Raw genomic sequence first — 22177 nt, 5'->3', positions numbered from 1 at the left:
GATAGCAATCAGCTGATTTCCTCCTGTCTAGCCCAGGGCCGCCAAGGACATTTCACGCCCCTCCCCCAAACCATCCTAGTTCTTCATCATCATCATCATCGGCAGTCCCTCGTAATCGAGGAAGACTTGCTTCCACTCTAAAAATGAGTCCTTAGGTGGCTGAACAGTCTAATACGAGAACCACAGTCCCTGTCTCAGGTAGGACAGATAGTCATTGAGGGAAGGGGTGGGTGGGACAGGTTTGCCGCACGCTCTTTCCGCTGCCTGCGCTTGATTTCTGCATGCTCTCGGCAATGAGACTCAAGGTGTTCAGCGCCCTCCTGGATGCTCTTCCTCCACTTAGGGGCGGTCTTTGGCCAGGGACTCCCAGGTGTCGGTGGGGATGTTGCACTTTATCAGGGAGGCTTTGAGGGTGACCCTGTAATGTTTCCTCTGCCCACCTTTGGCTCGTTTGCCGTGAAGGAGTTCCGAGTAGAGCGCTTGCTTTGGGAGTCTCGTGTCTGGCATGCGAACAATGTGGCCTGCCCAGCAAAGCTGATCAAGTGTGGTCAGTGCTTCAATGCTGGGGATGTTGGCCTGGTCGAGAAATACCACCAACGATGTCTCCGCAAGATCCTACAAATCCTCTGGGAGGATAGACGCACCAACATTAGCGTCCTCATACGTAGAAACTTCCCATTGGATAGCAATCAGCTGATTTCCTCCTGTCTGGCCCAGGGCCGCCAAGGACATTTCACGCCCCTCCCCAAAACCATCCCAGCTAACTCAGCACCGACCAAGGATTAAGCCTGGGGCTGCTGTGTTCAGCGATATCAACATGCTGAGCCATCAGAGGAGCCCAATTGGTGGCTTTTGATAACTAATGGTCCCGCTAATACTGAGGCTCAACTGCCTTGAGTCCCAACGAGACTAGTCCTTCTGGACTAAAGGGTATTGTAACATTCAGTCTTTAAAGCCTCGATGCAAACTGTATGGATACTTTCAGAAAATCTTGATACGTGCAGCAAAACTGTGAAATTAGCACAGAAACTGCAACCAGCAAATGTTCCTTCCCTTGACCCACTTTCATTCTCAAGCCTCGTTCTAATTCCACGAGCCAATGTGTGCGTTCCGTTGTTTAGCACAGGTTTAGAAACAGTTATTTTTAGCCTCTCCCTCAAGACTCTGAGAAAGCTGCACAAGGAGGAATGCACAATGAACCAGGGTGTAAAATAACCTGCTTAAATGTGAAGTTAATGCAACTGTTAAAGGGAGACTGCAAGTCTAGTATTTAGTTTATTAGAATTATAGTCTGGCATTATTTTCCCATAAATGACTAATATGTTTGCTGTATGGGAGCAACGTGCAGCGGCCCGGCCCGGAAATCGGCATGATCCCGGCCTGCAAGACCATCAGCAGGCCTGGGCCATTAGAGGGAGCAACGTGCGGCGACATACCACTTCAGGGAGCAGTGCGTGCTGCTGCAGGAGGGCAACGGCTGACTGCAATGCAGGCAGATACAGCAGAAGTGGCGAAGTTGGGGTGGAGGAGCGGCAAGAGTTCGTAGAGGGATGTGACCAGGGCCCAGGAGAGGCGAGAGTTCGGGGCCCAGAAGAGGCAAGGGCCCAGGGGCAGCACGGGCCAGCCCACACTGCGATATGTACGCGCACTAGGTCCGTGCAGCAGAGCTGGTCTCCAGTCGTCTTGGGCAATCCTTGCCACTGGACCAAGACCTGGCTCTGTCAAGCCCGTGTGGTGGCTGGTGTGCATCGGCCACCCCACGTTAAAAAAATCCACGCACAGGCATCATCCACCCTTCAAAGTGTAGTTCGTGACCTGGAATATTAGGTCCTTCATTGAAACACCTGTGAACTCATCCCTTTTCGGCGTGGAAGCAAGTCATCCTCATTTCGAGGGACCGCCTATGTTGTATGGCAGTGGGGGACTCCCTCTCTGCTGGTTGCTTCCAGCGACATGAAATTACACGCAACAGCCCCGACTCCAGAGCAGTCCGTTGCAAACAGTGGGGGTGCAACTTCAAAACAGCGCAACCACAGAAAGCCAAGGCACCCATTCTGAGTAACATTCCCCCCAGCCCCCCTCCCCCCCCACTAACGCAAACAAGCCGCTGAATCCAAGCGACAAACACTGACATTTCACGTCAGATGTGAGCCCACGGCTGATTTGCAGTATACCACGTATTAGAAGACTAGATAAGCTGCAGGATTAACTGACGAATCCAACCCTTACAGCAAATCACAGCCCTTATGGAAAATTGCAAAAGTGGTGGTAACATTTCAAAATGAACAGGCACAAATTCTGCCAGCCTTAGATGGAGTACTCACCCAGCATGTGAACACAAGGACATAGGAAATAAGAGCTCATACGGCCCTTTGAACCTGCTCCTCCATTCAATAAGATCATGACTGATCTTCAATCACTTTCCCGTCCAATCCCCATATCCCGATTCCCTTCCAGTTCACCACCAGTCCCTCTCCTCCAGCCCCTTCCCCGCTCCCACGCTTCAAGTGCAGTACTTCCTGCCTCGGGCATGATCTTCTAGTCAAAGTTTAACCCAGCCATACCTCAATCTGTACAATCCAGACTCAATCACACAGGTGAGGAAAGCCCATCTTAAGCTCATCCACAAGAAAACACCTCTAATATCCACAAGTTTTTGTCTGCATTACACTACCCACAAATCCATGGCATTTGTTGGTGAAGATTTTGTTTTTATTTACAAGCTTAAAGCTGCGCCCAATTGCCCTACTGTAGTTTGAAGCAGTGCTCCAGATTTACTCTTGCTTTATCATTGGCAGAACTTAAATCAGAACATTTGAATAAGTCTCTTTTTTAAAGTTGTGCACATCTTCAAAAACAACGGAAACAGGGAGGCAGAGGAAAGCAAGAAAACAAAACAGTGAAGGAGCTGGAAAGATTGAGTGTGAAATGAAAGCTAAAATATAAAGATAGAATAACAGAAGGAATAACCACGTATCATTGGTAAAGGCTTCATTTAAAAACATTACAGAGTGCCTTAGGTGTTTAAAGAAAGAATGACTTGTATTTATACATCTCCTTACACAACCTCAGGATGTCCCAAAGCACTCTACAGCCAATGAAGTACTTTTTGAAGTGTAGTCACTATTGTAACGTAGGAAACTGTTTAATGGTGTTTGGGGTTCAGGATTTATTTTAGTATCAGTTACCAAACGAAGAAGAAAAATTAGTTGCTCCAGAGGGACAGGAGTTTTCTTGAATTTTTTAAGGACACTTTCACTCCATGCGAGTGAGTTACCAGAGACCCTCCACCCCTTCCAATAGCTGCGCACCAAAAGGCAAATAAGTCCAGCTCCAAAAATATGGATCGATGACGACACGCTCAAGGAAAGGGAGCCGCTTCCAGTTCCCTGTCCACGGGGAGCTCGTCCCGCTGCTCTGTGGGGTTCTTTATAAAAGAGGAACCCAGTGCACCCACAAAGACAGATGCCCCAATGTGCAAGTTTGCCCACCAATTAAGCATCACAAAACAGTAACCTGCGACGAGCCATGAAACAAAATAGCAGATTTTAATAATGGTTCAAAATAATACCCTGCATGAGAAGCCAAACCAGAATTAGGAAGCACTATTACAAATGTAACTTTAAAGCTCTAGGAACAATTCTGTCAGCCTTCTCTCCAGATCAGCCATGATCTTATTGAATGGTGGAGCAGGCTTGAGGGGCCAAATGGCCTTCTGCTGCTCCTATTTCTTATGTTATGTTCAATGAAAATCATACGTCGATGATTTAGCTGCCCTGACCCATTAATGAAGAACTGTTGTATGAAGTGTATATATGTCAGTGAACTAGTTTAAAGAAAACACAAAAGTGGGACAGTTCCTATGCAGAAAGGGAGCAGCGAAGGGTCACTATTGTACAGATTATGAAAGAAGTTCTGTCCCTGGCCCAACCTGAATATACACACTCTCACTGGGGTACAATTCCATGGCACCAGCAGCATTGCAGTGCCTTCCCAAGTAACTATTCTTCTTGTATGAGCTTGGGCGGTGAATGTCAATGGGTTATTTCACTGTGGGCTGGGGGAACATCACAAGCCCAATCCTACCTAACTGGCTTCAAGACAGAAAGCAGAGAGTAGGGGTAAAGGGTAGCTATTCACAGTAGCAGAAAGTGGGTAGTGGTGTTCCACAAGAATCAGTGCTGGGACCACTGCTGTTCACAATTTATATTAACGATTTAAACTTGGGAATCAAAAACACAATTTCTAAATTTGCAGATGACACTAAATTGGGGATGACAGTCAATACTGAGGACAAATTACAGGAGAACATTAATAAACTTGCAGAATGGCCATGTAATTGGCAAATGAAGTTCAACAGATAAATGTGAGGCATTACATTTTTGTAGGAAAGAGAGAGGTCACTTATTACTTGGATGGTGCGAGTCTAGATGGAGTAGAGGAACAAAGGGATCTCGGAGTACAAATACACAAATCGCTAAAAGTTGCGACACAGGTTAGCAAGGCTGTAAAAGAAAAAAGCAAATTAAGCATGAGGGTTTATTTCTAGAGGTACAGATTGAACCTCCCTTATCCGGAACCCTCAGGATCTGGTCTGTTCCGGATAAGGGATTTTTCAGGACGAGGGGTGGTCAAGTTAAATTGGATGGTACAGGTACTGAGCAAGGGGATATCAGGGCTGGGATTGCGGCAGAGAGATCATGGAGGGGGTGGGGGAGACACGGGGACGGGTGGATCGCGGGGTCAGGCCAGCGATTGTGGGAGTCAGCAGCGAGGAAGGACTTCAATTTGTTCATGTCAGAGTTCTGCGCATGCGCCACCCAGTGGCCAGGAATGGTTCTGGATGAGGGATGGTTCCGGATAAGGAAGTTCTGGATAAGGGAGGTTCAACCTGTATAGAATTGAAAAGTAGGGAAGTTATGCTAAACCTATATCGCACCTTGGTTAGACCACACTTGGAGTACTGCGTACAGTTCTGGTCGCCATATTATAAAAAGGGTATCATCATCATAATCAGTGCCTCGAAATCAAGGAAGACTTGCTTCTACTCCAAAAGTGAGTTCTCAGGTGACTGAACAGTCCAATACATCGCTTCCCTCGGCCTTTTGGCTAAGATCATGCGTAACTGACCTGACAGGGGAGTAACCATGACCCCAACGTGGTTCTCCCTGGATCAGGAAGGTGATTCTCCTATGCTTTTTGGAAATAGGTGGGTGGGGTGGCTTGACCCATCCACCTCCACGGAGGTGTGTGGGGGGCCTGACCCATCCACCTCCATGGCACGAACCTGGTATTGCAATACTTCCAGGAACGGTGCTTGGGCTCTAGGCCTTTTGGCTAAGAGCATTGGCGCAGGGTGATCCTTGATGTGTGCAAGGTGACCTCTGGCGTTTGTGATCTGACAAAGAATTGGAAAGATTGGCAACGAATAAAAAAAACAGTCCAATACGGGAATTACAGTCTCTGTCACAGGTGGGACAGAGGCACCGGAGAGGGTGCAGAGAAGGTTTACAAGGATGATATCAGAAATGTGGGGGTGTACAGATCAGGAAAGAACAAGAAGCTGGGTGGGTCTCTTTTCTCTTGAAAAAGGAAGGCTGAGGGGTATTCCAATAGAGGTCTTTAACATTAGGAAAGGTTTTGATAGAGTGGATACAGAGAGAGTGTTTCCACGTGTGGGGAAGAGCAGAACTAGAGGCCATCAATATAAGACAGTCAGCAAGAAATCCAATCAGGAATTCAGGAGAAAATTCTTTACCCAGCAAGTAGTGAGAATGTGGAACTGGCTACCACAGGGAGTGATTGAAGTGAATAGTAGCGATGTATTTAAGGGGAGGCTAGACAGGGATATGAGGGAGAAGGGAATAGAGGGTTATGCTGATAGATTTAGATGAGGAAAGACGGGAGGATCGAGTGGAACATAAACACCGGCATGGACTGGTTGGGCCGAATGACCTGTTTCTGGGCCATATATCCGATGTAATCCTATTTTCAAAATGCCCAGAACAGCGATTGGGAACAACAATCTGGAGCAGGACTCCCAAAACTTTTCCCTCCAACGTCCAGAGTCACCGAGGACAGCTGAGCAAAAAGTCCAGTGTACCACAGTGCATCATGATTCACCACATGCTGACTTCTCGATGTTAGCTATACTGTGTTGAGCGGGTGGGAAGAGGAGGGAGTCCCCAGGCTCTGATGCACTGCATAGGTACCAGTCACAGAGCCACATTGGGAGAGGACTTGGGAGTCCACCTGGGGAACACCAAGAGACCTGAAATGGGGCAGTACAAAACAAATACATCAACAAGTGTCAGCAGGGACCAGAATGAAAGCTAAACACTGTGGTTTTACTATGCACAGCGGCATTCTCGACAGTACGTGGCTTAACGTACAGGAAAGCATTTCTCCTTTTGTTAAATGGTTTGGGGTTATTTAACCATTTCTCCATTTGCCTAAGGAAGCAATACACTGTATTGATGTACATTCAAAACCACCAGGAAGTGACAGATGATCGATCACATGGTAAATAATAGGGCTTTTGCAATATAGCACTACACTGATCCCTTAATTGCTTATACTACACAACTACTGCTGATTTTCACATCCACTGTATACCAAGCCACATAAGGGCACTGCAGTCGCTGCCTGAAGGGCAGGTTCTCTGCCCCAACAGGATTAGCACCTCCAGAAACTGGCAGAGGGCCCGTAGGAGATGTAAACAATGACCTTTAAAAGGAAAAAGACTGGACTGTTGTACGTTCAATGTACTGTGTCAGGGTACAAAGCACAGAAATAGCAACAGGTGAAAGGTCCCCAGATGGTGAATTGTGTAATACTACTGTTGCTCCAAGTTGTACAGGCCAGAAGGTTCCATGTCTACCCAGAGTTACAGGATCTCAGCCAGTGCCACACTAACTGCTCTCTAATTGACCTCTGCACAGTGAAGTTAGAGAGGGGAATAAAACAATCAGCTGGAATTCCTGCAATACTTGCTGGAAATTGTTATCTCACGGATATCAGGTGAAGCCAAGTTCAGTGAAACACGTGCAAGTTACAACATGTAAAAAGGCCACTCGGCCCAATCAGTCCATGTTGGTGTTTACTGTCCACGTGAACAAATAATCCTAATCACATTTATCCCTCCCTCTCTTTACCTCCCTCACCCATTCACACATCCCTTCAACCCCTTTTTCTCCATCCGCCTATCCGATCTGATCTTAAATGTTGGCATAGTTCCTGCCTCAACCACTATCCCTGGCAGTGAATTCCACAGCCTCATAGCTGTGTGTATGAAGACATTTCTCCTGCCCTCGGTTTAAAATCCCTTGCATTTAATCTTGTATCTGTGGCCATTCATTTTTCACCCCTCAACAACTGAACACAGTCCGATTCTATCCACCCTGCCCTTCACAATGTTAAATACTTGTCATATTGGAAAGTAATCTGCATTCTTCTGAAGAAAAAAGTCCCCATTTGTTCCAAGTCTTTTTGTACTGGTATTTCCTCATACCAGGCATCCCAGTGAATCTGCATTACACACTCGCTAGAGCCTCAATATCCTTCCTATAGAGTGGAGCACAATACTGCACACAGTACTCCAACTGAGGTCTGGGGTTTTATATAAGCTCCTCATTACCTCTTGGCTTTTATATTCGATATCTCATGATGAACCCTTAAATTCCATTAGCTCTTTTTTATACTCATCAACCCAAGGTGTTACCTTCAATGTTCCGGGAACCTGTTCTGTCACTCCCTGCCCTCCCCCCCCCCACCTCGCAATCCCTCTGCTCTTCACAACACCTAGCCAGCTTCCCCTTCAGAGTACAATTTTTTTTAAACAAAATGCATCACCTTACAATTACTCACAATGAATTCCACCTGCCACTTTCAAGCTCATTTTCCCTCCCATCTTATCAATATCCCATTGTAGCTTCCTATGGTAGTAATATAGCAATAGTTTCAGGAAGGAGACTACCTTCGGCCCATCTAGCTCAAAAGCAGAATATTTTGTGAATGCTGAGAGACTGGGAAATGTTTGCATTCAGAGGGACCTGGGTGTCCTTGTACATGAATCACAGAAAGTTAACATGCAGGCACAGCAAGCAATTAGGAAAGCACATAGTAAGTTCGATTTTGTTACAAAGGGATTAGAGTACAAGAGTAAAGAAGTCTTACTATTATTATACAGGGCATTGGTGAGGCCACACCTGGAGTACTGTGTACAGTTTTGGTCTCCTTACCTGAGGAAAGACATACTTCCCTCAAGGGAGTGCAACAAAGGTTCACTAGACTGGTTCCTGGGATGAGGGTATTGTCCTTTGAGGAGAGATTGAGTAGACTAGACCTATATTATTAGAGTTAAGAATGAGAGGTGATCTAATTGAAACATATAACATTCTTAAGGGGCTTGACCAAGTTAATGCTAAGATATTTTCCCTGGCAGAGGAACCTAAGACATGGAGGTCACAGTCTTAAAATAGAGGGTTGGCCATTTAGGACGGAGATGAGTTAAAATTTCTTCACTCAAGAGTGGTACATCTTTGGAATTCTCTACCCCAGAGAGCTGTGGATGCTCAGTCGTTAAGTATATTCAGATAGAGGTTGATAAATATTTGGGGAACTAAGGGAATTATAGGATATGGGGATAGCACAGGAAGGTGGAGTTGAGGTAGAAGATCTTGTTGAATGGTGGAGCTGGCACAAAGGGCCAAAAGGCCTACTCTATCTCCTATTTATGTTCTTGTGTCATATTATGCCATTTAATTTATATTGCCTCTCCTCATTCCTCCTTCAAAAATGAATCACTTCACATTGCATTAAATATCATCTGCCATGTGTCTGCACATTTCACCAGTCGCTCCATGTCCTCCTGAAGTCTGCTACTATCCTCCAAATCCTACATTTTCAAGTATTGTGTCATCTGCAAACTTGGAAATTGTGCCCCCTATACCCAAGTCCAGGTCATTAATACGTATCAAAAAGATCAGTGTTATAACCCCTGGGGATCAATACTGCACACTTCCCTCCAGTCTGAAGAACAACTGTCCACCACTACTCTCTGCTTTCTGTCCCTTAGCCACATTTGTATCACCACTGCCACTGTCCCTTTAATTCCATGAGCTTCAATTTGCTAACAAATCTATTATGTGGTAATCTATCAATGCCTTCTGAAAGTCCATATACACATCAACCACCGTACTACCCTCATTCACCCTCTGTTATTTCATCAAAGAATCACAATTTGCCTTCAACAAACCCACGTTGGCTGCCATTTATTAACCCGTTTTCCAAGTGAAAATAAACGTTGTCCCAGATTATGGTCTCTGGAAGTTTCTCCATCACTAACGTTTTGTCATTAATTTATAAATGTGACCCCTTGTGCTTAAATTCTCCACATGGCAGAAAAGTTTGCTTAGATCCAATTTATCCAGAATTTTTATAAAGAACTAACTATACCATCATCTGCACATTTCAACACCAGTCCCTCTCGGTCTATATCCCAATGACTGACAGACAGAGTGCACAGTAGACGACCCAGAACAGAGCCCTGCGGGATACCACCTCGCACTTCCAACCACCCTGAAAAGCTGCCCATAACTCCTACTCTGCTTCCTCCTTTTTATACTTAGAAAGTTCAGTTGTGATGCCCTCCATTGCCGAAGAGCTTACTGACTGCCTCACTTTCTAGGTTTATACATGAAGAATGGCTACTTGAGACAATCTTACTTTTCGTGGGTCCAGGTTTCAAGCTGCCAAACCAACATATGGAAACTGCTGTTCCATGGTCATCCTGTTAACTGATCTCAATTTCTGCCTAAGGCGGCTCCGAATCAGAGGAAGGGGAAAAAAAAGGCCCCCATTGTGAGCACTGTTCCCGGGCGCTGGTACCGTGACATTAGCTGTTCTGAGCCCACGCAGCGGGTGGACCTCCTGGGAAATCTGACAGAGCTAGTCTCGTGCAGCAACACACTTGCACTGTGGAGCCATTTTGTGTCATGAAAAGCACAATGACGCACTGAGCCAGCTCAGCAGGGTAAGCAGGCCAGAGGGAGAGATCAGAGCTCTGACGGACAGTACAAGACCCAAGTGTTGTTGACTGTGCAGGAAGGCCACAGGTAGACAACATTGGAGTAGGGCAAAAATGGAGTGGGATATAAATGGCACCTGTGGAAAGTAGAGATGGGAAAATTGGGTAAAACCAACAGTTGTGATGCTTGCGTTAATGTGCAGTCTATCTAAGGCACTATTACTGGGGTAGAATTCCGCAGGTACAAGCATGTCCCTCAACGAAACGTGCTTGCACCGTACTTGTATCATCTACGCCCGATGCAAAGTTCCTGCATAGTCAGGGACGCCAAACAGGAGTCCTGCACAGTGACACTAACAGGAGGCAGCCCTGCACAGTCAGTAACACTAATAGAAGTAGAGAGACTGGTCTTCGCAGGACTGACTGCAGTAGAGAGTCAAGTTTCACATGTTAGCACACGGCTCCAGAGCAATGTGGAAAGTTCAGTGCAGTATAGAAGATTGCAGTCCTTACAGATAATGCTGGTCTTCAGCTACTGATTCTCTTTATCTAAAACTATTACAAGTAAACTACAAAATCTAGCAAGAAGCACAGTAAGAGTCACATATACAAGACAGTAAACGCAGCCACGACACTCCTTGCAGAACAACTAGGAAGTCGGTACATTTAGGACACTGACTTGACCGGTACACACGTGTGGATCTTGCATATCTCTCCAAGCCAGCCTGCTCGCTATAGAAATTCCTGGCAATCAACATCTATAATATATTGCTCAAAAGTTAGCTTGTTCTGATGAAAGGTGATCCTGCCACAGAAGGCAAAAGGAAATAAAAATAAAGGAGAATGGACAGCGGATACCAGTTCTCTTCCCAGTGTCAAAAATCCCGGTCACCCAACCTCACTGGGAATAAAATGGTGGAGCACAGCACCTTAGAGGCTGACCCACCAGCAGGAAATGTTGAAGCTGTTCCTGGGTTCCTGGCTGGTCTCCCACCCTTCGTAAAACTTCAGCTTATTCAACCGTCACCCATGTGCTTGCTAACCGACATTAACTCGCTGTCCAGCAATGCCTCGATTTTAAAATTCTCAACCTTGTGTTCAAATCCCTCCCTGGCTTCGCCCCTCCCAATCACTAACCTCCTATCATAGAATCATGGAAATTTACAGCATGGAAGGAGGCCATTTCGGCCCACCATGTCCGCGCCGGCCGACAAAGAGCTATCCAGCCTATTCCCACTTTCCAGCTCTTGGTCCATAGCCCTGTAGGTTACAGCATTTCAAGTGCACATTTACTTTTTAAATGTGGTGAGGGTTTCTTCCACTCCCACCCTTTCAGGCATTGAGTTCCAGACCCCCACCATCCTCTGGGTGAAGAAATTTCTCCTCAAATCCCCTCTAAACCTCCCCCTAATTATTTTAAATCTATGCCCTCCGGTTGTTGATCCCTCTGCTAAGGGAAATAGATGCATCCTATCCACTCCATCTAGGCCCCTCATAATTTTATACACCTCAATAAGATCTCCCCTGTTCCAAAGAAAACAAACCCAGCATATCCAAAATTCTCCAGTCCTGTGCCCCACACTAACCTCAGAACTCTGCGCTCCTCCAGTTATGGCCTTGTGAATCCCCGATTTCCTTTGTCTCTCCATTGGTGGCTGTGCCTTCAGGTGCCTTGACCCTAAAGCTCTGCAATTCCCTTCCTAAACCTCTCTGCATCTGTCTCCTCTTTACGATATACTTTAAAGCCTTCCTCAGTGACCAACCTGATCCAATATTGCCTTATGTGGCTGGGTCAAATATTGTCTGATAACGCTCCTACGAAGCAGTTTGGGGTGGTTTACTACGTTAAAGGCGCTATATAAATGCAAGTTGGTGTAGTCAGGGGTCAGGCACAGAAACCTCACTACCCCTCTTAGGGCAGCCCAATCTGAAGAAATGAATTCTGTCTGTTAACACAATAACCTCCAGCTGTGTTATTTTCCTGAACGATCTGAAGATAGCCAATACCAGCGAAAGTTAATCAATCCCAGCAACTCTACAATTGTATTTCGTCAAACCTCCTGGACACCTTGGGGTTGAAATCCCCTCTCCTTAAGCCCCATTACCACCGCAAATCGGCGGCCACGCTGCGGAATGGAGTGGTCATCAACTTTGTGGAATAGCCGCTGATAGCCCAACTGCCCCCCCGAAGTTTCCCGGCGGTGTCCCAATCCCCCTTCTACCACTCCACTGCCGCCGATCCACGTTAAACGCGTCATCACCGTGCGCACCGCCGACCTATCACCCCCCCCCCCACACAGCGACATTCGCCTCTGAAAATCTTCAGCCCACCTGGCGGTGCCAAAACCTGTTTTTTCCCAGGGGTCCAGTGATGCTGTGGCCTTCTGCAATGGCGGTGCGGCTTCCCTTAAAGGGGAGGATGCACTGTCGCTGCGTTTTCTTTTTGTCGACTGACTGCCATGTTGGCCCGACAATTATGCCCCCTGGTTTGGCCAAGCCACCAACAGGCAGCCTGGCACGCCCTCTTGGGGGCCAGGCCGCTGGCCCAGCCGAAACCCTCCCTGGTAGCCCAGTGGGCCGACGTTTTAAAATTGCAAAGGCTTTCCCCTTTAAGTGAAGGGGAGAGCCATGGTGACGCGCTGCCGTGATGACGCCATTGCAGCGCCCCCAACTTCCGCCCCTCAAGTGCACTCACCGACCCAACTTCCGCCCCTCAAGTGTAGTTACTGCCCTCATTAAGAGAGACTTCTGGATCCAAGTAAAAGAAAACAACAAAGAGCGGAATTTCACTCAAGAGGTGACCTCAACCACAGCTGTGGTAAAAACCACTGAAACGAAGTGCATACGTCCCGTTTCGGACGGGGGGGCAATTTCTACCTGTTGTGTACCCCCTGCTGTTCTTCATTGATGTTGGGGAATGTAACATCTTTCCTGATCCATGCAGGTGCTAAGCTCCAACTCTACCCTACCAATGTGCCTCAGGCACCATCCCAAAACCACATCACCTATTCCAGTCTACATTGTCAACATCTTCCCTTTGGCTTGAAGAGGGAGGGGACTCAAACTCACTCAGAACCCAGTCATTTGGTTCAAAAACCATAACAGTCAAAGAGTGCGTAGGCCGTCATCTCAATGTGCATTGGAACTTAACAGACTCAAATCTGACAGCACAGCACACTAACCATCAGAACTCCCCCGCTCCACCACTGCTCAGAATCTTCAAATTAGAGCTAGGCCATTTAGGAGTGATATCAGGAAGCAGTGGTTGACAAAGGGAAGTGAAAATCTGGCACACTATCCCCCCAAAGGTCGTGGATGCTGGGGGTCAATTGGAGCTTTCAAGATTGAGATTTATTGATTTTCGTTAGGTAAGAGTGGAATGTATTTGCTTCGTGGGTTCTTTGCTTAAGAATTCATAGCAACACATTGCTACGAAGAACTAATTGTTTTATTAGCAAAGGTTTATCAACTATACATTACCAGTTCATCCACCAGACTCTCAACCGCCTGTCTCATCGTGGATCCCCTGAACTCAACTGGCTGGAGTTTTATTGAGTCTTGTGAACATCACGTGACTGGCTAAGCCACTCTACAAACCGGTGAGCATACTCACAGGTGCATACATTACAAAGGGTATCAAGGAATATGGAGCGAAGGCAGGTAAATGGAATTGAGATACAGATCAGCATGATCTGATTGAATGGCAGACAGGCCCCAGGGACAGATTTACTCATGTTCCTATATTCCCAAGCACAGGCAGTGTTCCTACCCGCTAACTGGAGTGTGAAGTCCCGGTACAGGTCTCTGCTGATATTGTGCAAGTCATCCTCACGCCACACTTTGCCATCAGGAGTTCGGATTTTGGTCTCCATGGGGTTGAAACCTGAAATGAAAAAGACCCGAGGATCAGAACGCTGAATATGAGACAATGATCTCCCTGCAGGAATACATCTCATCCACAAACGAGGCTGGTCACAAACATCTTGGTTTGAAAATAAAAGACAAGTTCTCAGAAAATAGGCCAACATAAGAGCATCTCCCTCCTGGCTGGTGGTCTGCAAATCAGCTACAACACAGCTGAAAATTTAGAATTTCATTTCCAGAAAGCAGAAGAAACTTTTGGATTCTTTATCACAAGGTATCTTTGGGATTCTTTATCACAAGGTATCTTTGGGATTCTTTATTTTATTTCCACAAGAACAAATCTCATCCACCAACTAGGCCTGGAACACCTTGGCTAAAAAACAAAAGCCAAGTTTTCAGAAAAAGGCAAAATGTGTTTGACTAACTTGATTGACTTCTTTGATGAAGTAATGGCGAGGGTTGCGGAGGGTAGCGCGGTTTTTATAGGATTAATTGGATAGCTCTACCAACGAGCTGGCACAGGCATGATGGGCGAACAGGCTCCTTCTGTGCTGTATCATTCTATGATTCTACACTGCCCTCTGAAGTAGCCTAAGCAAGCCACTCAATTGTAGCAAAGTATCCACACGGACTGCAGTGGTTCAAGGCTATGGTAGGTTAGGTATGGGCACTACCAGCCTTGCCCACATCCCAAGAATGGAGAGAAAAAATGTTCTTCAGGATATTTTGGGGGTGGCAGGGGAAAGAGGAGATGGGAAAAAAGTTATTTCTGTGCATGGAATATCGCAATGATCTGCTCCCACCCACATAAATTAAACTGGAAAAGCACTGCTTTAGTGAAACAACCAACCACATTCGGTACTGTATGGACCTCAAGCTTAAAAAGCATATCATTGTGTATGACAATTCCTAATGCAATACCTTAAAGCAGGGCTCTGCTAAACAATGAAACAGAAGAGTCTTCAATGACAAACTAAATCTCCTGAATTATTTGTTTATTTAAAACTTAGAATGCAATAACCCATAAGGCATTTATAAACATCCCCCAAGGACTCAGTTAATAGTGCGCCAGATTTTGAAGCACTGGTCCTTCACAAAGGCTAATTAGCCTGTGCTACAGTTCCAGCAGGTTTCAAGTGTCACTAGTTTGTCTTTTTAATCTGTTTACTGGAGATCCAGTGTTCTCCTAAAGCTAAAAAAAAAACAACTTGCCTTTATATAGCATCTTAACATAGTGAAACATCCCAAGGCTTTACAAAGGGGTATTATGAGATTTAAAAAATTGACACCGAGCCGCATAAGTAGAAATTAGCACAGGGTCAAAGAGGTAGGTTTTAAGGAGCGTCCTGAAGGAGGAAAGAGAGGTAGAGAGGCGGACAGGTTTAGGGAGGGAGTTCCAGAGCTTGGGGCCCAGGCAACAGAAGGCACGACCACCAATGGTTGAGCGATTATAGTCAGGGATGCTCAGGAGGGCAGAATTAGAGAAGCACAGACATCTCGGGGGGGGGGGGGGGGTTGCGGGGCTGGAGGAGATTACAGAGATAGGGAGGGGCGAGGCCCTGGAGGGATTTGAAAATAAGGATGAGAATTTTCCAACTGAGGTGTTGCTTAACCGGGAGCCAATGTAGTTCAGCAAGCACAAGGGTGATAGGTGAGCGGGACTTGATGCGAGTTAGGACATGGGCAGCCGAGTTTTGGATCACCTCTAGTTTACGTAGGGTAGAATGTGGGAGGCCAGCCAGGAGCGCATTGGAATAGTCAGGTCTAGCGGTATCAAAGGCATGGACGAGGGCTTAAAACAAATCGGATTTAAAACAAAGCGATTGGGAGCACTGTGACTGTGCCTCATTAATAGTTAGTGAGTCCACATTCACTAGTCAAAAAAATCAGTACAGGTGTGAAGTCAACCAAAAGAACTATTTTCAACTGGAAAAAGCGTGGAGGCAGCCTGCGGGAGAGCCCCGACACATCGTGCCACAGATCATTCTGTAGTAGTACTGTGCTTTACTACGGTGTCAGCTGTGGCTCAGTGGGTAGCACACTTGCCTGAGTCAGAAGGCTGTGGGTCCAAGTCCCACTCCAGAGACTTGAGCCTACAATCCAGGCTGATGCTTCAGTGCAGTACTGAGGGAGCGCTGCACTGTTGGGAGGTGCCATCTTTTGGATGAGACATTATACTGAGGTACAGTCTGCCCTCTCAAGTGGATATAAAAGATCCCATGTAATAGTCGAGAAGCAGGGAAGTTCTACTTGGTGTCCTGGCCAATATTTATTCCTCAACAAACATCTCTCAAAGCAGATTATTTGGTCATTATCATATTACTTTTGTGGGAGCTTGCTGTGCGCAAATTGACTAAGCTTCAAAAGTACTTAATTGGTTGTAAAGCACTTTGGGTTGTCTTATGGTTGTGAAAGGCGCTAAATAAATGCACGTCTTTATTTATAGGTGTGAAGCAAGAGTCCCCCCTGAAGTTATTGGAAGACACACTGGCAGGATCCTGGGAGCAAGGTGACTGTTCCACATGCATGGCCAAGGCTTGACCCATACCCCTGGGGCGGGCCAGAAATTAGAACGGAAGGAGGAAAGGAGCAGAAACAGTGCATTCCCGGCAGGCATACCTTTGTACGATGGAGCAGGCGGTGCTGCAGCAACCTTCCTGACTTTGGTGGTGGGAACGGCAGTGTCTACGTTGGGCACGACAGGCAGCTCGGAGAAGTTGAGCAGCCGGTCCCTCTCGGCAGACTCCTCAGACTGCTCCCGTTGCTTCCTGATCCGCTCCTTCAGCTTCTCCAGCTTGTCGTCGTGCTGCTTTCTGCGCATGATCTCCAGTCTCTGCATCATCGACTCGGACGTGGAAGTCGGGGAGGACAGCTGGGACTGCTCAGAAGGCCGATCGCTCTTTGCGTCCGACTCGTAGCCCACGGGCTTGGCGTGGGGGCCTTTGGCGGCGCTGCCCTTCTGCCCCAGCCCGCCCCGGCTCAGAGTCTTGTAAAGTGCATCGGAGGTGTGCAGGGCATCGAGCGCCGAGTGGTCGTTGAGATATTTCACCACCGTGTCGTCCACCGCAGTCGAACGGGTGCTATCGTCGTCCAGACAGTGGTAACTGCGATTATCTCGCTCGTATATCATGCGGCTGGCTTCACTCCCCTTCCCTCGCACTTCGCTGGAGTTCAGTTCAGAAAGGAGACGCTGAGCTTCCAGCTGGCTGGCGGTCAGGTAGGATGGCACTCTGACATCCACCTCCCTTATAACAAGAGAGACAGGTTAATATTACTCATCCTTCTCTGTACCTTTTACAGCAAGTGCAGGAAACTTCAGGACTATTTCACAAAAAGATTACATTAATCACTTTTGAGTAATGGCCAAGAACAGCAAGAATAGAAACAAATCGCATCTGCTTACATAACCATGACTGCATGTCAACAGTAATACATTGGCTGTAAAGCACTTTGGGATGATCGGAGGACATGGAAGGTGCTACATAAATGCAACTTTTTACTTGAGAGAAAGAATCCGTTTCCCCCAAAATGACCCCCCTCTAATTTTCACACTTATTTTCTCTCTTTTCTGCCCTCCACGATGAACATCACCCAAGCGAGGATTCTTCCTGTAAACGAACAGGCACTGAGTGCCACCAGGCTGCTCAATCCTAGTCCTGTCCACACATACAGGTTTCCCAGCTAGGATCATTGGGGAGTGATTGCAAGGGGTACCTGTGGATGACACTCTCCCTTCCAGCACTGCCACCACCCTCAGCCTCTGGACAATGAAGCCCAAGATAGGACCCACCACCCACTAGTCTCCCAGCTGGGATCAACCAACTCAGCAGACCAGAGTTCCATCCTGAACCATCATGCCCTGTATGGCTCAGTGCCCCATTACGCGATGAATTTAAAGGCTTGCCCCCCCTCCACAGTTATTTTTATGAAATGCAACTTCTGCGCGTGTTTAAAATGATGCGCCTGCGGATGGATGTACAATCAGCCGAACGATATTTCATGCAGTGTGTCTCAGTTCCAGAGAGATAAAAATCAGATCAAGAGTGCTGATGTCATTTAAACAAGAGGGGCAGCACAATGAATCAAAACCTTTCCTGTTTCAGCCAGGAAAGGAATAGGCTTTTTAGACTGAGAATTTTTGCTTTGGAGGCAGTTCAGAGAAGGTTCTGGGGATGAGGGGGTTGACTTATGAGGAAAGGTTGAGCCTCTACTCATTGGAATTTAGAAGAATGAGAGGTGATCTTATCAAAACGTATAGGATTATGAGGGGACTTGATAAGGTGGATGCAGAGAGGATGTTTCCACTGATGGGGGAGACTAGAACTAGAGGTCATGATCTTAGAATAAGGGGCCGCCCATTTAAAACTGAGATGAGGAGGAATTTCTTCTGAGTTGTAAATCTGTGAAATTCGCTGCCTCAGAGATCTGTGGAAGTTGGGACATTGAATAAATTTAAGACAGAAATAGACAGTTCCTTGAGCGATAAGGGGTTATGGGGAGTGGGCGGGGAAGTGGAGCCGAGTCCATGATCAGATCAGCCATGATCGTATTGAATGGCTGAGCAGGCTCAAGGGGCCGTAAGGCCTACTCCTGCTCCTATTTATTATGTTCTTACGAGAATGCTTGGAAGGATCACTAATGTTGAAATCCACAGCAGTTCCCTGGAGCTGGTCCACAGCTCTATAATGGTCCAGTTGAGTCACACAAGCCAGAAAGTCCCAAGTTCAGTTACGAGTCTCTGTTGAGTTTGTTTAATCAACCAAGGTGGAAATAGAGGCATCGAAATTGGTCTCTGTTACACACCTACCCCTGCCAAAGAAGTGGTGGACTGGGCAGAGCACCAAAGGGCACTCGGCAGTTGTGGAACTACACAAGACTATAAGTCAACACCTTCACAAGGGGAAGGGAGAAGCTGGCAAAAAGGAAACTGACCCCACTGCCAGAAAGGGTTTCCTTTCCATCTGTTCCCAATTTATGCCCTTTTCCCGGCCAAAGTAACTTCCGTATCTGGAGCAGACGCATTCGGCTGACATCTGTTCCCACCGTGAGCAGTCAGTGTGTAGCCAAAATGTGCCACCTATATGCAGATTATTGAATCAAAGTTTTGGCTCAACTAATGCTGTGTGTTCAGCACCACGTGTTTCCGTTGTATTGTGACCTGTTTCAAACTCAACTTTGTTATTCTAATCAGCTAGAATGGTTACGCACATTGGATTGCATAAGTTTGGACATTGTAACAATTAATTTATTTTAGAAACCAAGGCTTCTACATGTATTACTATAATACAACATTCAATAGAACAGAGAGTTATGATGCACACAATGGATTTATAGTTCTTGAACTCCCGATGTGATGAGACACTTGATACAGATCAATTTTTACAGCATCGACGAGGTGTCAATTGAGCCATCCAACAAAGAGTTGGAGATTGAAATGGAGAAATCTTGCAGTAAGCAATAATGTGTCTGTAAATTAATGTTTCAGTACCAAGAAAAGGATGGGCATTGCACAAACATGAAACTTCAGCTAGCGGCATTACAAAATCATAGCTATTGGAGATGGCGATTCGGGGCACTGCACCTGCCAACTCTCTGAATGAGCTACCCATTTAACCCCATTCCTTGCCCTCCCACCATACCTTTAAAAAAATGTTCAAGTATTTATCCAATTCCCTTTTCAAAGCTATTAGGGATACAACACCATCGCCGTTTCTGGTAGGGAAATCCTCCGCATAAACAACAATTCTTTAGGGCTCTCCCATAGTTCATTTGGTGACTATCTTAGATTTAGTGACCTTGAATTAACCCTCTCCTTACTAAATCACAGACCAGTGGAAATAATTCTTCCTAATTTCTCTCTTCAAAACCCCTCATAATTTTGAGCAATTCTCATCAGTTCACCTCTTAACCACCGCTCTAATGAAAAGAGCCCCTGTTTCGCTCGTCTCTGCTGATAACTTTAATCTCTCCTTCCTGCTATCATCATAATAACCATTTACTGCATCCTCTGCACAGCCTTGAAATCCTTCCTAAATTAGGGTTCCCAAAACTGGATACAACATTCAAGCAACTCCCAAGCCCCAGATGAGCCATGAAGCCTTTCCCACAAGCACAGGAAAACAGAGGAAAGTGGCTCTGGCTATTCTCATCCACCTTCCAGTCTCAGAATAAGGGGTCAGCCATTTTGGACCAAGGAAGAGGAGGAGAAATTTCTTCACTCATATGGTTGTGAATCCTTGGAATTCTCTATCTCAGAGAGCTGTGAATGCTCAGTTGTTGAGTGTATTCAAGATGGAGAACTACAGATTTTTGGATACTAAGGGAATCAAGGGATATGGGGATAGCATGGGAAGGTGGAGTTAAGGTAAAAGATCAGCCGTGATCCTATTAAACAGCGGAGCAGGCTCAAAGGGTCGAATGGTCCACTTCTGATCCTATTTATGTTCTTAAATGGTTAAACAGCAGCATTCACAGAGTGCTGACAGGTCAGTTGGCCATTCTTAAATTAGGCATGTCGGCTGCAGCATGAATGATCACACAAAATATTATGAGAGGGGAGTAGAGAAGATATTAAACTGGCACAACGTCAATGTACTCTACAGATTGGCATTGGATTCAGACATTTATGTTAATTAAGTAAGCCACACTTGCTTTCTCCCTCTTCAAACAAGTTTTCAGTTTTAGAACAATGAAAAAGCATATCCTTGTTATGATTTAACGACATTCACTCAGATTCAGCACACTCCTAAATGATGCTAAATCCTATGCTAAATCGATGCAACATACCTATATGATGCTAAAGGATCTCTGAATTCTACTCGACTGCTCTTCTTAATGTTGCTTTCCAGAGTGGTAGATCTCAGGGGGCTCCTGGACGTTTTGTCCTTCCGCGATTTGCTGCGACTGCCGGACTTGACGGATGGAACACCGACCGCAGAATCCTCCAGGGACCTTCCATCTGACAGGATTAGAGGCAAGATATATTTTTTTTTAAATAGGAGCACGCATTCTTTCCCCTAATCACTCTCAGTGGACTTGGTTAGTCCACATGAGTTGCATTAAAAAGGCTACTGCCAGCATGTGTAAGCAACAGGTCTGAAGATAATTCTTCTCTCCCTCGCCTGTCTCCTTGAATCCCATGCACTTCCACAAAAAGCAATAATCTAGGTGTGGAAAGTCACAAGAAAGGGCAGGAGGCAGTTATAGGGAAAGGCAAGGCCATGGAGGGATTTGAAAACAAGGATGAATTTTGAAATCGAGGCGTTGTTGGACCGGGAGCCAATGTAGGTGAGCGGGCATAGGGGACTGTGGCCGTGAGTCCCATATCATGGAACACACCACATCAACCTGCCCATTCAGATCTATTGCAGGATTCACCTCATTTCTAAACTCAGCATCTCAAGAGGCCATAGAACAGGTAGCCAAATTAGAAATCCCATGACAAGCTTTTCCTGTCACATGAAAACAGCAGTATACATAGGCTACAGATTTTCTTTGAAGCTTGAAAGTTGATGGTTTGTCTTGTAAAAGTCGCCCGATACAAGTACATATGGTACCTCATAACTGCAGCTACGACTGGCTCATGCTCCTCGGACAGTGAAAACGGGCTTGCGCTATCTTCATGCGACATTTTGCCAAAGCCTGACAATATTCAAGTGTTTGCCTGCGATGAATCTGGTTAGAAAATACATCGCGAATCTAAAAACAATCACCAGCGATGTTTCTCTGTCTGTTCGAGATCCAGCACCCACATGAGCAACGAAAGAAAGAGGATTCCATAATGATTCAAAGCAACTTTCAGCACTCTCTCAGCCAAGGAAAGGCAAACATTGAGGCACATCATTAAAAAGAACATTTAAAAAGAACTCAACTACCACTTGTATATATTTTAAAAGTCCCTTCATTTTGGTTTGCGTACACAATGGTTTTTTTTTTAATAAAGTGGTTACAGTGCATACAAAATACTGCACTTACAGATTAGCCATGTGCATAAGGAGGGAATGGAAGGCTGGCTTTGCCCGCTAACCAAAACCCCAGCAAAAGTCAGTGCCATAAGGAGGAGGTGTATAAAATTTGGGTGAACTCCACGACTTGGAGAAGGAAAAGATTGCAGAGCCTTAATCAGTTTCTCAAATTCGAACAAAACATAGCAAAAAGGCACTCCATGCTGATCCACTAATTAACTTGATAAAAAGCAGAATTTTACCAGATTTTATATTTAGCCTCAGGGTCAGCTCCATTATGTTTTCACTGAAACTATTGATCAGTGGTGACATACATAAGATA

General features: G+C 46.0%; 1 protein-coding gene across 5 annotated transcripts in view; it reads right to left on the bottom strand.

The window, feature by feature from the left end:
• cep350 (centrosomal protein 350) overlaps positions 1-22177 on the bottom strand; it is a 190560-nt gene that overhangs the window by 121172 nt on the left and 47211 nt on the right. For all 5 annotated transcript variants that reach the window (XM_070887454.1, XM_070887458.1, XM_070887457.1 and 2 more), the window contains exons 5-7: positions 20678-20849; positions 16511-17136; positions 13797-13910 (exon numbers count right to left, since the gene is read on the bottom strand). In XM_070887454.1, the coding sequence (XP_070743555.1) occupies positions 13797-13910; positions 16511-17136; positions 20678-20849 (912 nt within the window). The remainder of the gene's footprint in view (positions 1-13796; positions 13911-16510; positions 17137-20677; positions 20850-22177) is intronic.

This window comes from Pristiophorus japonicus, chromosome 8, assembly GCF_044704955.1.
Source record: "Pristiophorus japonicus isolate sPriJap1 chromosome 8, sPriJap1.hap1, whole genome shotgun sequence".
In the NCBI taxonomy this organism is placed as follows: domain Eukaryota; kingdom Metazoa; phylum Chordata; class Chondrichthyes; family Pristiophoridae; genus Pristiophorus; species Pristiophorus japonicus.
This window is presented reverse-complemented; position numbering and strand designations above follow the sequence as displayed.